The sequence below is a fragment of the Mizuhopecten yessoensis genome, unplaced genomic scaffold (genome assembly GCF_002113885.1).
Source record: "Mizuhopecten yessoensis strain PY_sf001 unplaced genomic scaffold, ASM211388v2 scaffold10227, whole genome shotgun sequence".
NCBI lineage: Eukaryota > Metazoa > Mollusca > Bivalvia > Pectinida > Pectinidae > Mizuhopecten > Mizuhopecten yessoensis.
In genome coordinates this window covers 589,940-603,011 of record NW_018408441.1, presented here as the reverse complement: position 1 = coordinate 603,011, position 13,072 = coordinate 589,940, and the positions used below count along the sequence as shown (strand labels likewise).

At 35.4% G+C, this 13,072-nt stretch overlaps 1 protein-coding gene across 1 annotated transcript in view; it reads left to right on the top strand.

Annotated features, from left to right (window-relative positions):
* LOC110459818 (ras-related protein Rab-32B-like) overlaps positions 1-12,997 on the top strand; it is a 26,589-nt gene extending 13,592 nt beyond the window's left edge. The window contains exons 5-9 of the mRNA XM_021512267.1: positions 683-715; positions 2,124-2,151; positions 3,816-3,890; positions 4,766-4,874; positions 10,256-12,997. Coding sequence (XP_021367942.1) covers positions 683-715; positions 2,124-2,151; positions 3,816-3,890; positions 4,766-4,874; positions 10,256-10,431 — 421 coding nt within the window. The 3' untranslated portion in view covers positions 10,432-12,997. The remainder of the gene's footprint in view (positions 1-682; positions 716-2,123; positions 2,152-3,815; positions 3,891-4,765; positions 4,875-10,255) is intronic.
* Positions 12,998-13,072: the final 75 nt, after the last annotated feature.

The following is a 13,072-nucleotide window of genomic DNA, read 5'->3' as shown; positions in this document are numbered from 1 at the left end:
AGACATGGATACACTGACACCACAGTACTAATAGTTTGTAATGTAGTCATTGATACACTGACACCACAGTGATAATTGTGTGTAATGTAGTCATGGATACACTGACACCACAGTACTGATAGTGTGTAATGTAGTCATGGATTCTCAGAAACCACATTACTGATAGTTTGTAATGTAGACATGGATACACTCACACCACAGTACTTATAGTGTGTAATGTAGTCATGGATACACAGAAACCACATTACTGATAGATTGTAATGTAGTCATGGATACACTGACACCACAGTACTAATAGGTTGTAATGTAGTCATGGATACACTGACACCACAGTACTAATAGTTTGCAATGTAGTCATGGATACACTGACACCACAGTACTAATAGTGTGTACTGTAGTCATGGATACACTGACACCACAGTACTAATAGTGTGTAATGTAGACATGGATTCACAGAAACCACATTGCTGATTGTTTGTAATCTAGTCATTGATACATTATCGCAAATAAAAAATGCTTTCATATACCACGGACCGTTTGTTTGCTTGCGTAGTTGGTGTAAATGCACCTTTTGTAGATGTCACATGCATATTCTGTAATTGTATACCGCTTATTTCAACTAATTGATATGGTATTGAATAAATATATTGTTAGTTTATATGTTTTAAATTTTATTTTTCAGAATTGGTGCAATAATCGTTTTCGATCTATCCAGGTAGGTCTCCTTTATCCGTTACGTTTTGTTTACGGATTACGTTTTGTATTGGTATTAACGACAGTTTGTCGTCTAAGAATTATTCTACCCCTATTCCGTTTATGGTGCTGTTTTGTTTACATTTTTGTATTCTCTTGTTTTTTCATTTTTTTCATTTTTTTTTCATCATTTTTTTTTCAAAAATTGTTATCTTTCTTCTTTTATTCTCTTTATTTTTTATTTTTTAACTTTTTATTATATGACAGTTGAATCGTTTTTCACTGAAAATGCAAGTATTGTATTAATTCCCTGGATGTGTAGAGATCATTATTCAATGTCAAATCTGTTTTAACTACTTTGGCTAGAACGCCATAGAAACCCATTACTTATAACAAGTACACATACATATATCTGTTTTTTGTTACCATTGTTGGCAGTTGTAAATCAATTAGATTTATTACTACGTAAAATATTTGTTTGTTGACCTAAACGAGGTTTGCGTACATATTGGTTTTGATCCGTCTATGTTCTTCTGTCTTCCGCTTATGCCGCTATTTCGTTTGGAAGAAATCTTAGGGAAAATTAAGCAGAACTTAAATAATTGAACAAACATCAAATATGGCAAACATTTCTCTGATTGACTGAGACGTATCGGGATATAGTTTCGTCATACTTTGTGGATGGTTAAAACAGTTGTTGAAAGGGATGATGAAGCCAAGCCCTGTAATTGTAATGAACGATATCAACACGTTCGCAAGGTGGTTGAAATGGACAGTCTGGTAAAGTCAATTTAAACTTGTTGGAACATATCAACATCAGTATTTATGGGCAGAAATAAAATATTTTTATTTATAGAACATCAAACGTGACCGGCACTGCCTCTGATTGGCTGTGGCATGTCGTGGGTGTTTTGTTTCATGTGACGGATTATAATGAAAGTTATTTATTGAAAGGGATGTCTTTTTTATACTCTCTGGCCTCTGATTAGCTGATCCAATTACTGATTTAACACTGGGAGAACGTTAAATAGGAATTAAACCTTTCGTTGAAAGACCTACGTTTATATTTTGAGATTAAAGATATCCTCCGTGGTCTCTGAAAAGTTGAGACAGTTACGGCCTTTATCCCGATTCTTTTGGACCGACTTTGTGCATATGTCATTAGCGTAAAGCATTATGGGAGCGTTTAGGGAGTATTTGTGAATATTTTTGTTTTAATTAGGCGTCTTATATTTTCTAACTCGCTAAAATGAAGTTTACTTTCACAACATTTGTGCTTATTGTATTACAGAATCGTCCACGAAGAACAATGTATAAGGTTGACTCCTACTAGTTGCATTAGCTGCAATTTTACTTTAATTTACTTTTTGGTACACACCTTGTAATTTAAGTTGGATGCTCATTCATTTATCTGATTTCGTTTTTCACAGACCTGCTACGTTTGATTCGGTGCTTAAGGTAAGAATATTTTCTGGAATCGAAAATGCAGCATGATTAATAATATTTAAACCTGCACTTTGAGTACATTATTGATTTGTGCTTGAAAGAACATGGAACCATAACGCTTTTTTGTCATATCATCCTAAATTCATTTCATTGCTTAAAAAGCACAGAATTAAACCAAACTTAAATGCCATATCCACCAAATTACCATAAAAACCATCTTTAAACTCTGCTGACACCCATGAAACTTTATTTTAAGGTTGTCAGCATTGTTTATTTCTTTATGGTTACCGATCAGACAAGGGGGACCCTAGTGAACAAAACTCTGGATGAGGTGTTGGGATATGAGTCTCGTGTACTACAACGTGTTGTCATTGAGTTATATTGCTGAGACGTTAAGCGCGTACAGAAAGGTTATATTAGCCCGGCCCGGCGATACTTCTTGGTGTGACAAAGAATGAAACGTTCATTCATTTTGGAACTAGTTCCTGGTGAGGAGAACTTTTCAAATGCGATATGTTACAGGGAGCTCATTAGTCGTGGTTTAAAGCCTCATACCCCTTTCGTTTTCTGTCTCCCATGTTCTATAAATACAACACATCGGGGTTCGTACGCGCTTATTTTACATATATTTTGATTGACCCTAAATGACTCGAATTGGTGATCTCTCATAAAATAATACAAAACAAAGCATCATTTATGACGACCACTAGTATATAATGTTAACTGTTAGGTCACCTGACCATGGTCATGGTAACACATTGCCATCCGTCTTCGTCTGTCGTGCGTCGTCTGTCGTGCGTTAACTTTTATCTCGGACGAGTTCAAAAGTGTTTCCGATCAGACAGTAACTGGCAGAGTGATGGGACATTGAAATTTAATTACACCCATTGGAGCCCAAGGAACTTAAGCTTGTGAACACAATAACTTGAGTAAATGTGAACGGATTTTGATAATTCTGCTCTGCTGCTTTATATCAATAAGATTGCAGACAGGTTCGTAAATAGGCCCGATTAGCGATATAATAATTTTCAGAGTTACTGCCAATTGGAGAATACAAGATGGCCGATCCTGGCCTCGGATTTACTGAGAGAAGATACTTTCGACTTCTCAAGACTATCTGTAGCAATTCACTTCTTTATGTGTACAAATGTTCTTTAAGAGGTTCCGAACAAGTGTTCTTACTTTTTTTGCCGATCAGAAAATCCAAGATGGTCACCCTGACCTCTCATTGACTGAGATGTTTATGACTACTACTCAAGAAAGGCTACATCGATTGACTTCTAACTTAGTAGAAGTATTCCTTATGAAGTTTCGACCAAGTTTGAAACTTTTCATGCTGATTATAAAATTCTGGATGGCTACCCTGGCCTGTGATTGGCCAGTGATTGGCTACAACTTCACCTGTATATAATCCATTAAACGTATCATCTAATTCATCTTATACACCATGTGTATAACTGGTCTCCAGGTTAGTATTGGTGTATGCCCTCTCTCCAAAGTAACTTTGTGCCAATTTTAAAACAAGGACCATGCTACAATTTGAGTACTTCAGAGTTTACTCAGGTGACCTTTTAGGCCCAAGGGCCTCCTGTTCTATTTTACGTCTTTCAAGTTTGCATGATTTTTTTTTTTTAAATTTCATATTAAGAACTGTATTTGATAAAATTGTTTTACAGTGGCTAAATGACGTAAATTCTAAAGTGATGTTAGCCAATGAACAACCAGTGCCCGTCCTGCTGCTTGCCAATAAGGTAGGTAAAAGGTCAAACTTGCAGATTTGTGTCAAAGAAGTCTTCTTCTACTCAGCAGATTTTCTTCTCGGTATATGAAATCATATGCTTCGTGACCATGACCTTGTTTGTCCGTAGAGTTATTATGCAATCATACATTACCCTCAATAACCTAAAGGATATCTGGAATCAGCTTGTACATCTGTTTAACTGTCCATATGGGAATTTTACATAAAGCGTTCCGTCTACAGAAACATGCTAGTTACAGTGTAATATAATTCGTCATTTTGAATCTCTATCAGGAAAACTGTTCAACTAATAATTCAGTTTTGGATGAAACAAAATTGACAAAATTGGTCTATTTTCAGTTTCTATGCAAATAAGAACCGACTACCATTTTACGGGACATGTATGTTATATTGTTCTGGTTACGAAATAAAGCTGTGGAGCTCGAAGAATGGTCACAACTTTATGACAAGGTGTTATCATACTTGTCACACATGTCTCATACATATGTACATGGCAATTGACATTTGAATCAATTTTGTTAGAGAGCAGGTTAATAAATAATTGTAAAGTAACTTTTTGAATCTGTTCATTTTACAGACTCTTAACGTTGTTAATATTGTTATACATTGCCTTTCGTTTATAAATTTGAAGAGGACTAATAACATGGGAAGTTCCTTATGAATTATTTTATTGAGTGGATGTTAAAAATTATTTTCTTGGACTGTTTAGAGATGATGTGGCATGCGCATCATCATGTCATTACCAAGTACAGTATACACGAACAATGTTCACATAATCAACTGTACCGATCAATAGAACACTTAATCATAAAAAGTCTCGTCTGTTTAGTTAACAATAGAATGACCGATGTGGTCTTTGCGTTGCAGTGTGACATAGAAGGCGCTGAACCTGACACAAGCAAAATTGACAAGTTCTGTAAAGAGCATCAGTTTATTGGCTGGTTTCCTACCTCCGCTAAGAGTGATACCAACGTCAGTAAGTAGTAATATCAACATCAGTTTGTAGTGATACCAACGTCAGTAAGTAGTGATACCAACGTCAGTAAAACGTGATACATGTACCAACGTTAGTAAGTAGTGATACCAACGTTAGTAAGTAATGATACCAACATCAGTAAGAAATGATACCAACATCAGTAAGGAGTGATACCAAAATCAGTAAGTAGTGATACCAACGTCAGTAAGTAATGATACCGACGTCAGTAAGTAGTGATACCAATGTCAGTAAGTAGTGATACCAACGTTAGTAAGTAGTAATACCAACGTCAGTAATTAGTGATACCAACGTCAGTAAGTAGTGATATCAACGTCAGTAAGTTATGATATCAACGTCAGTAAGTAGTGATGCTAACATCAGTTTGTAGTGATACCAACTTTAGTAAGTAGTGATACCAACATCAGTAAGTAGTGATACCAACGTCAGTAAGTAATGATACCGACGTCAGTAAGTAGTGATACCAATGTCAGTAAGTAGTGATACCAACGTTAGTAAGTAGTGATACCAACATCAGTAAGTAGGCATACCAACATCAGTAAGTAATTATACTAACGTCAGTAAGTAGTGATAGCAACGTTAGTAAGTAGTGATACCAACGTCAGTAAGTAGTGATACGAACGTTAGTAAAAAGTGATACATGTACCAACGTTAGTAAGTAGTGATACCAACGTCAGTAAGTAGTGATACCAACGTCAGTAAGTAGTGATACCAACGTTAGTAAGTAGTGATACCAACGTCAGTAAGTAGTGATACCAACGTCAGTAAAAAGTGATACATGTACCAACGTTAGTAAGTAGTGATACCAACGTTAGTAAGTAATGATACCAACATCAGTAAGTAATGATACCAACGTCAGTAAGTAGTGATACAGTACCAACGTCAGTAAGTAGTGATACCGACGTCAGTAAGTAGTGATACCAATGTCAGTAAGTAGTGATACCAACGTCAGTAAAAAGTGATACATGTACCAACGTTAGTAAGTAGTGATACCAACGTTAGTAAGTAATGATACCAACATCAGTAAGTAATGATACCAACGTCAGTAAGTAGTGATACAGTACCAACGTCAGTAAGTAGTGATACCGACGTCAGTAAGTAGTGATACCAATGTCAGTAAGTAGTGATACCAACGTTAGTAAGTAGTGATACCAACGTCAGTAATTAGTGATACCAACGTCAGTAAGTAGTGATATCAACGTCAGTAAGTAGTGATATCAACGTCAGTAAGTAGTGATACTAACATCAGTTTGTAGTGATACCAACGTTAGTAAGTAGACATACCAACATCAGTAAGTAGTGATACCAACATCAGTAAGTAGTGATAGCAACATCAGTAAGTAGTGATACCAACATCAGTAAGAAGTGATACCAACATCAGTAAGGAGTGATATCAATGTCAGTAAGTAGTGATACCAACGTTAGTAATTAATGATACCAACGTCAGTAAGTAGTGATATCAACGTCAGTAAGTAGTGATACTAACATCAGTTTGTAGTGATACCAACGTTAGTAAGTAGTGATACCAACGTCAGTAAGTAGTGATATCAACATCAGTAAGTAGTGATACTAACATCAGTAAGGAGTGATATCAACATCAGTAAGAAGTGATACCAACATCAGTAAGTAGTGATACCAACATCAGTAAGTAGCGATACCAACATCATTAAGTAGTGATACCAACATCATTAAGTAGTGATACCAACATCATTAAGTAGTGATACCAACATCAGTAAGTAGTGATACCAACAATAGTACAACATTGATCAATAGCATATTTGGAAATAGTGTACAAATGTTTGGAAAAAAAGCTTCATTCACCGTGTTCACTTAAGGCACTGCAAGTACAGATGTTTACTTCAGGCACTGTAAGATGGAATGTTTTCTTAAGGCGCCGTAAGTACGAACGTTTACTTACGGCGCTGTCAGTACGAATGCAACAATGAATAATCAAAAGTCTTCCCGAATATCGACAAAGGATGCATTCTATCAAGGGGATAGTAAACAAACATGTTCTTATCCTCATTAGGGCCCCGTATCAGAGATACGGGTGCCCTATAGTAATCACTATGTCTGTCTGTCTGTCTGTCCGTCCACAAATTTTGTTCCTGGCTGATAACTTTGATATTTATTGACCGATGTACATGAAACTTGGTCAAGATATTCAGTTCATAAAAATACACATTAAGGTAAGAAGTCAAGGTCAAAGGTCAAGGTCTTTAGGTTCAAAGGTCAAGGTCAAATTATACATCTTTTCACTGATGAACATTTTGTTATGATATTATGAAGCAAAGTTGATCAGAAGTAAACAAGGAGTCAACTAACAAAAGGTCAAGGTCATCAGATCAGGGGTCAAGGTCAATTTTTTTAGCTTTTCACTGATGAACATTTCTTTATGACATTATGAAGCAAAGTTGATCAGAATTGAACAAGGAGTCAACTGACCAAAGGTCAAGGTCATTTGGTCAAAGGTCAAGGTTAAATTCTGTATCTTTTCACTGTTGAACATTTCGCTATGACACTTTGAAGCAATATTGCTCGGAATTAAACAAGGTGTAAATTGAACGAAGGTCAAGGTCACTTGGTCAAAGATCAAGGTTAAATTTTGTACCTTTTCCCTGATGAACATTTTGTTATGACATTATGAAGCAATGCTGTTCAGAACTTAACACAGAGTCAACTGACCTTAGTTGCATGTTACTGGGTCCAAAGGGTCAAGGTCAAGTTTTGTATTTTTCACTGATGAACATTTTGTTATGATATTAAGAAGCAGAGTTGGTCGGAATTAAAGAATAAGTCAACTGACAAAAGATAAGGGTTACTGGGTTAATGGTCAAGGTCATTTGGGTCCAAAGGTCAAAGACAAAGTGGATCTTTGACTTTAACCCTGGCTCTTGATGGAGGAGGTATATAAGGTGAAATAAAACAAATCAAAGCTAACAAATGAGTATTGCACCGGTTATTACATTTCTGTTAGCCCAGCAAATATGGAGGTGAAAGGAAACACATCACATCAAAGTACATGTAAAATGTATATTTTGCTTCCTTGCGATTCTTTTTGAAGTCCAAATGTCAAGCGTCAAGCTCAGCTATATGGGCAGATTGCTTCTTGATGATTATGGGGGATATAATTGCCACAAGACGGGGCCCTTACTGACCTGTCAGTGTTTTAGTTTTAACACACTTTATTTAATGCTACATTCAATTATAAAAAAAATATTATAGCTTATTAAGTTACTCTCTGAATTTGTTATCACATTCCCCTGGCATGTCACTCAAAAGCTAATGAGGAAGACAGTTTCAAAAGTCGATAATTGGGTACACCCATTCTATGTCGTTCTCGATCTGTTTGATGACGAGATAAAAAAAAATCGGATAATTCCTCAATGGCCAGTTATCAACGGTTTTTATGCCCCCAACATACAGGGGGGGGGGGCATATAGGGTTACCTATGTCTGTCCCGTCCCGTCGCGTCCCTTCCCGATTTAATGTTAACACGTAGCAACTTCATTATTTGACAGATTTTGGTCAACCTTTATACAAAGGTACAACCCTCCATAAAATAGAGGGGGTATGGGGGGGGGGGGCATATAGTGTTTTCCATGTCCGTCCAGTCGCGTCGCGTCACGTCCCGTCCCGTCCCTTCCCGATTCAATGTAAACACTTAGCAGCTTCATTCTTTGACAGATTTTGGTCAAACTTTATATAAAGGTCAAATATCGGTATTTTTCGGACATCCTTGTGTTTCAGGGTTCCAAGGTCAAGGCCAAGATCACTGTTGCTATATATAGAAAATCATCTTCTTATTCAATTTAAACATTTAGCAAATTTTTTCACGGATGTTTGTCAAACTTTATATAAAGGTCAAATATGGGTATACCTCTGACATCCTTGTGTTTCAGGGTTCCAAGGTCAAGGCCAAGGTCACTGTTGCTATATATAGAAAATCATCAACTGATTCAATTTAAACACTTAGCAACTTCATTTTTTCACGGATTTTGGTCAAACTTTATATAAAGGTTAAATATGGGTATACCTCTGACATCCTTGTGTTTTAGGGTTCAAAGGTCAAGGCCAAGGTCACTGTTGCTATATATAGAAAATCATCAACTGATTCAATTTAAACACTTAGCAACTTCATTCTTTCATGGATTTTGGTCAAACTTATACAAAGGTCAATTATGAGCATACTTCGGACATTGTTGTGTTTCAGGGTACTAAGGTCAAGGCCAAGGTCACTGTTGCTATATATATCAACTTTAAGTGTAGTAACTTTTGTGCGTGCACGTTTCAGGGTATCAAGATAAAAGTGGTTGTTACTTAGAAAACTGAAACTAATTTCACATGGCAGCGGGGGCATTTATGTCTGACAGACATCTTCTAGTCTACTTAAAATTCGAAGTAAGATTGGCCATATTCTTATGAGTCCATGTCAGTATACATTACAAGCAGAGCATGTCGACATCGCCTATTGTTTTCTGTGAAGAAATGTTTTAATGTGTGGGACTCTTGCAATACTACGAATTTGGGATACTTTATTGTGGTTAAGAACTTAGCATCAGACTGATCGGATTTAAGTTTCAATAAAAAGTCAAGATACTTGAAACGAATATTTACCATTCATCCATTCAATAGATAAAGCCAATATTTCATAACATTTTGTCTATTATTAAGATTGTATAATTCTTATTTTCTGTCGGTACTAGAAGATGTATATTGCATATTCTCTGTTCCAAGGTTAGGTGGCATAATTATAGAGATTTTATCAACGTGCGAGTGATGAGAAAAATATTCGAACGACAAACCCTGAATACATCGTGTGATAAACTGTTTATCATCTATTTACTATTACCTTATATATTTCTCCATTCATAAAAAGTCAACTAAACACTGTATTTCCAAATGACTTTTAGATTCAATGGTCATCGATCTCAAAACCTCGGTCTGTGACAAACGTAAAACAATAGAAGATTTACGTGGAGGAATACAATAAACCTTAAAACTATGTGGAAAAATACTTTTAAAACAATCTTATCGTCATTGGCTTTTCCATATGCACATTAACGGTTTAAAATTGTGTTGTTATTCTCACAAGATTGTTTAGTAACTTTATATTGGTTTGTTTATGAGGGACTATTTCTTACGCGAATCACTGTTGTTTGGATATTATTTCTGGTTTAGGACGTCACTTGGCGCAAGCAGGCGTTCTTTTTTTTTTAGAAAAGACGTTCCGAAATGCCGGGAAATGGGAAAATCCATTCAGTATTCTCATACTGACAACCCGTGTTAATGAATGCATCATGCTACCGGAAGGTGGTATAGAGTAGTATATATAGATGCTAATGCATATTCTCTGTCCCTAGGCGAGGCAGTGAGGTTCCTTGTCAAACATATCCTGGAGCTACCAAGCGAGAGTCAGCAGCCTACCGAACACATCAGTTTGGCCACAGAAAACAACACCTCGCATTACGATGACTCGTTCGAGACGGAGGAGGGCTACAACAAAAGGAACAACAAGCAGAGTGGATGCTGTAGTTGATAAAAACTTTTATTAGAATGTGGAATTGGGAACTAACTGTCTTTTCCTAAACAGCAGTATTTGTGTGAGATAACCATCAATATTATAAGATTCGATTCGGTTTTTTAAAGTATTAATGCTGAGTTCTGTGAAATCATGTACTTTTGTGGGGCAAACTTTCGTGGTTTCCCGACAAAACACCATTTCGTGGGTACATGATCGTGAATTACGTGTACTTACTCAAACGTATAAATGTTTTATATCAAACTTGTAATTACTTCGTGGACCCATGAGTTTTTGGACGACAATAACCCATAAAATCATCGAATAAAAATAAAACCCATGAAAAAAAGTGATTGTAAAGTAAGTAATTACAGATATTTCAATATAAACAGTGAATTTGATTCCATGAACTGTGATATACCTAACGTGGGTTGTATTTTATACAATAACTGTACCACCGTAAACTTATATATACTGTTGTAAATGAACTGTGTTGATCTCGTCTGAATTATTATTATGCTATTGTTACTGATTCATATACGTAATCACGTCATGGGGCGTTTTCGTACGTATGGAAAATTCCCTGCCCCAGTAATAATTTTTTGTTTCTTTTCTGTCATAAAACTTCAGCCTCAAGCTCTAGTCTACATTTTATATTCAAGCAATAATGCACTGAACTTATAACGAAAAGTTTCTCATTCATGTAGATCAATTAATTTTATAAAGTGGTTCATTGTATGTTATGCCCGTATCACACATAATACGGACATTTCGTGCATGGAGTGGCACCTTTACAAGTTGTTGAGGAAGCCACTATAGCTATTCGTGTTAGGTTAGATACAAATTGTTGTGAACTGAAGAGCTGAGTTGAGATAATTGACATTTTCTTCCCTTTTAAGCTTTGCATATTAAACATCATTTAACTAACTTCATAAACTATCTAATAATCGCCAATTTGACCAAAATAGTGTGCATGGATAAATTTCATTATATATATACAGGTATATTTATGTTGTCAGGCGATCGACACATTTTGTAAAAGACTAAATACTCACTGGCTGTCCGTATTTGACTTTTTTGTTTTTATTCAACTAGATTATTCAGCTTTATCAATTAATTATCCTTTATTTATTGCAGTGGCTGTGAACACAAGTTTACTTGTGTAAATGTCAATATAGTTTTATAAATCTAAATATAATTAAGTGATTTGTAAATATTTTTAATGAGTTTATGTATAAATGTATAAAGCCTAATGTTACATTTAAAGTATCATGGTTTGATGAATCAATTTGTTTATAATGAAACTTTTGCTTTCATTTGAAGATCGTACTCGGGGCACAAATCTATTTTTATTAACAGAAGAAATCCGTGCTGTTATTTTTGTACTGATTTTGTTGCGAATGCAAGGGAACCTATAGTGTGGACATTTTGCATATGAAATGTGACTAGTTTTATCAATAATAGTATTGTGTGTTGTTTAATGTATAATTGACCGCCAGAGTATTATTTGTATACGGCTGTTATTTTTATAGAGGTTCATCAATGAGCTATGGTTGTTATCGAATTGACTCTCTGACGTTGATTAATTTCCATTTTTTTTAAATGAACATTAGTGAGTGAATTTAATGATAACCAACGTTAATTAGTCAAAACATTTGTTTGTCCCATATTTTTCTTTTTTAATCATATCATGTTTGTTTGGATTTTATAAGTGATCTGTCAGTCGTACCCTTTCGACTGTTCAGAGCTGTAATGCAATTTCATTAATCTGATAAATATAGAAAACTGTTCAATTTCTTTATCATACCATATTTTATTTCACAATCAATCCATTTTTATCACTAACAATTACGACAATAAAATGAATAACAATTTATTAAAGCGTCCTTTGCGAGAAACTACTTAATTGCCCGTAGTTACATGAGAGTAGTTCACTCACTGACACAAAACCTTAACAGATCGGAGAAGTGACCTAGAGGAGACTCCATTGCTGTCGACTGCAATGTGATATCTCCCGCTCAACTAACGTAACGCTTTAAGTGTTTTTCAGGATTTGGTCCGTTACTACTATACAGGCTTAGTGAAAGTTACCCACCGCTATGTGTAAACATTCGTGTTAGCACCCTGCTACTGTATATCAGTTAAGTAACACGTTATTAGTGGATAAAAATATATTGTTTGCTTTCTCCAGACACATGACAGAGGAATTCGCTGATAATTCGTAAATGCAACGAAAGAGAAATTTTGTAAATGAAACAAAATCATCATGGTTGAATTAAATGTGTTACTGATATTCCTACTCAGGTCGGGGGCTAGGGCAAAGTCTTCCTTAGGGAAGTGTGTGGGTGCTACTTATATCTTTTCTGTTACGATAATCATCTTAACCATGTTAAACTTTGTTCAAGCTGCTGCATGATGAAGTATGGAAATCAGACAATAAAATTCGTTCTAAATAATTGTCTGTATGACTTGTTTTATTGCTCTTGTTTAACTTTTTAATGTGCTATATCAGGATACATTCAGATTTCCTAACAACGATTTGAATGCTGTAGTTTTCTGAATTATCTAGTTTTAAATACAGAAAATATAAGGGGTTCGTTCACATCTCAAAAAGTGGGACGTGTAGGTATTCATTATGTATGTTTACAATATGCATTTC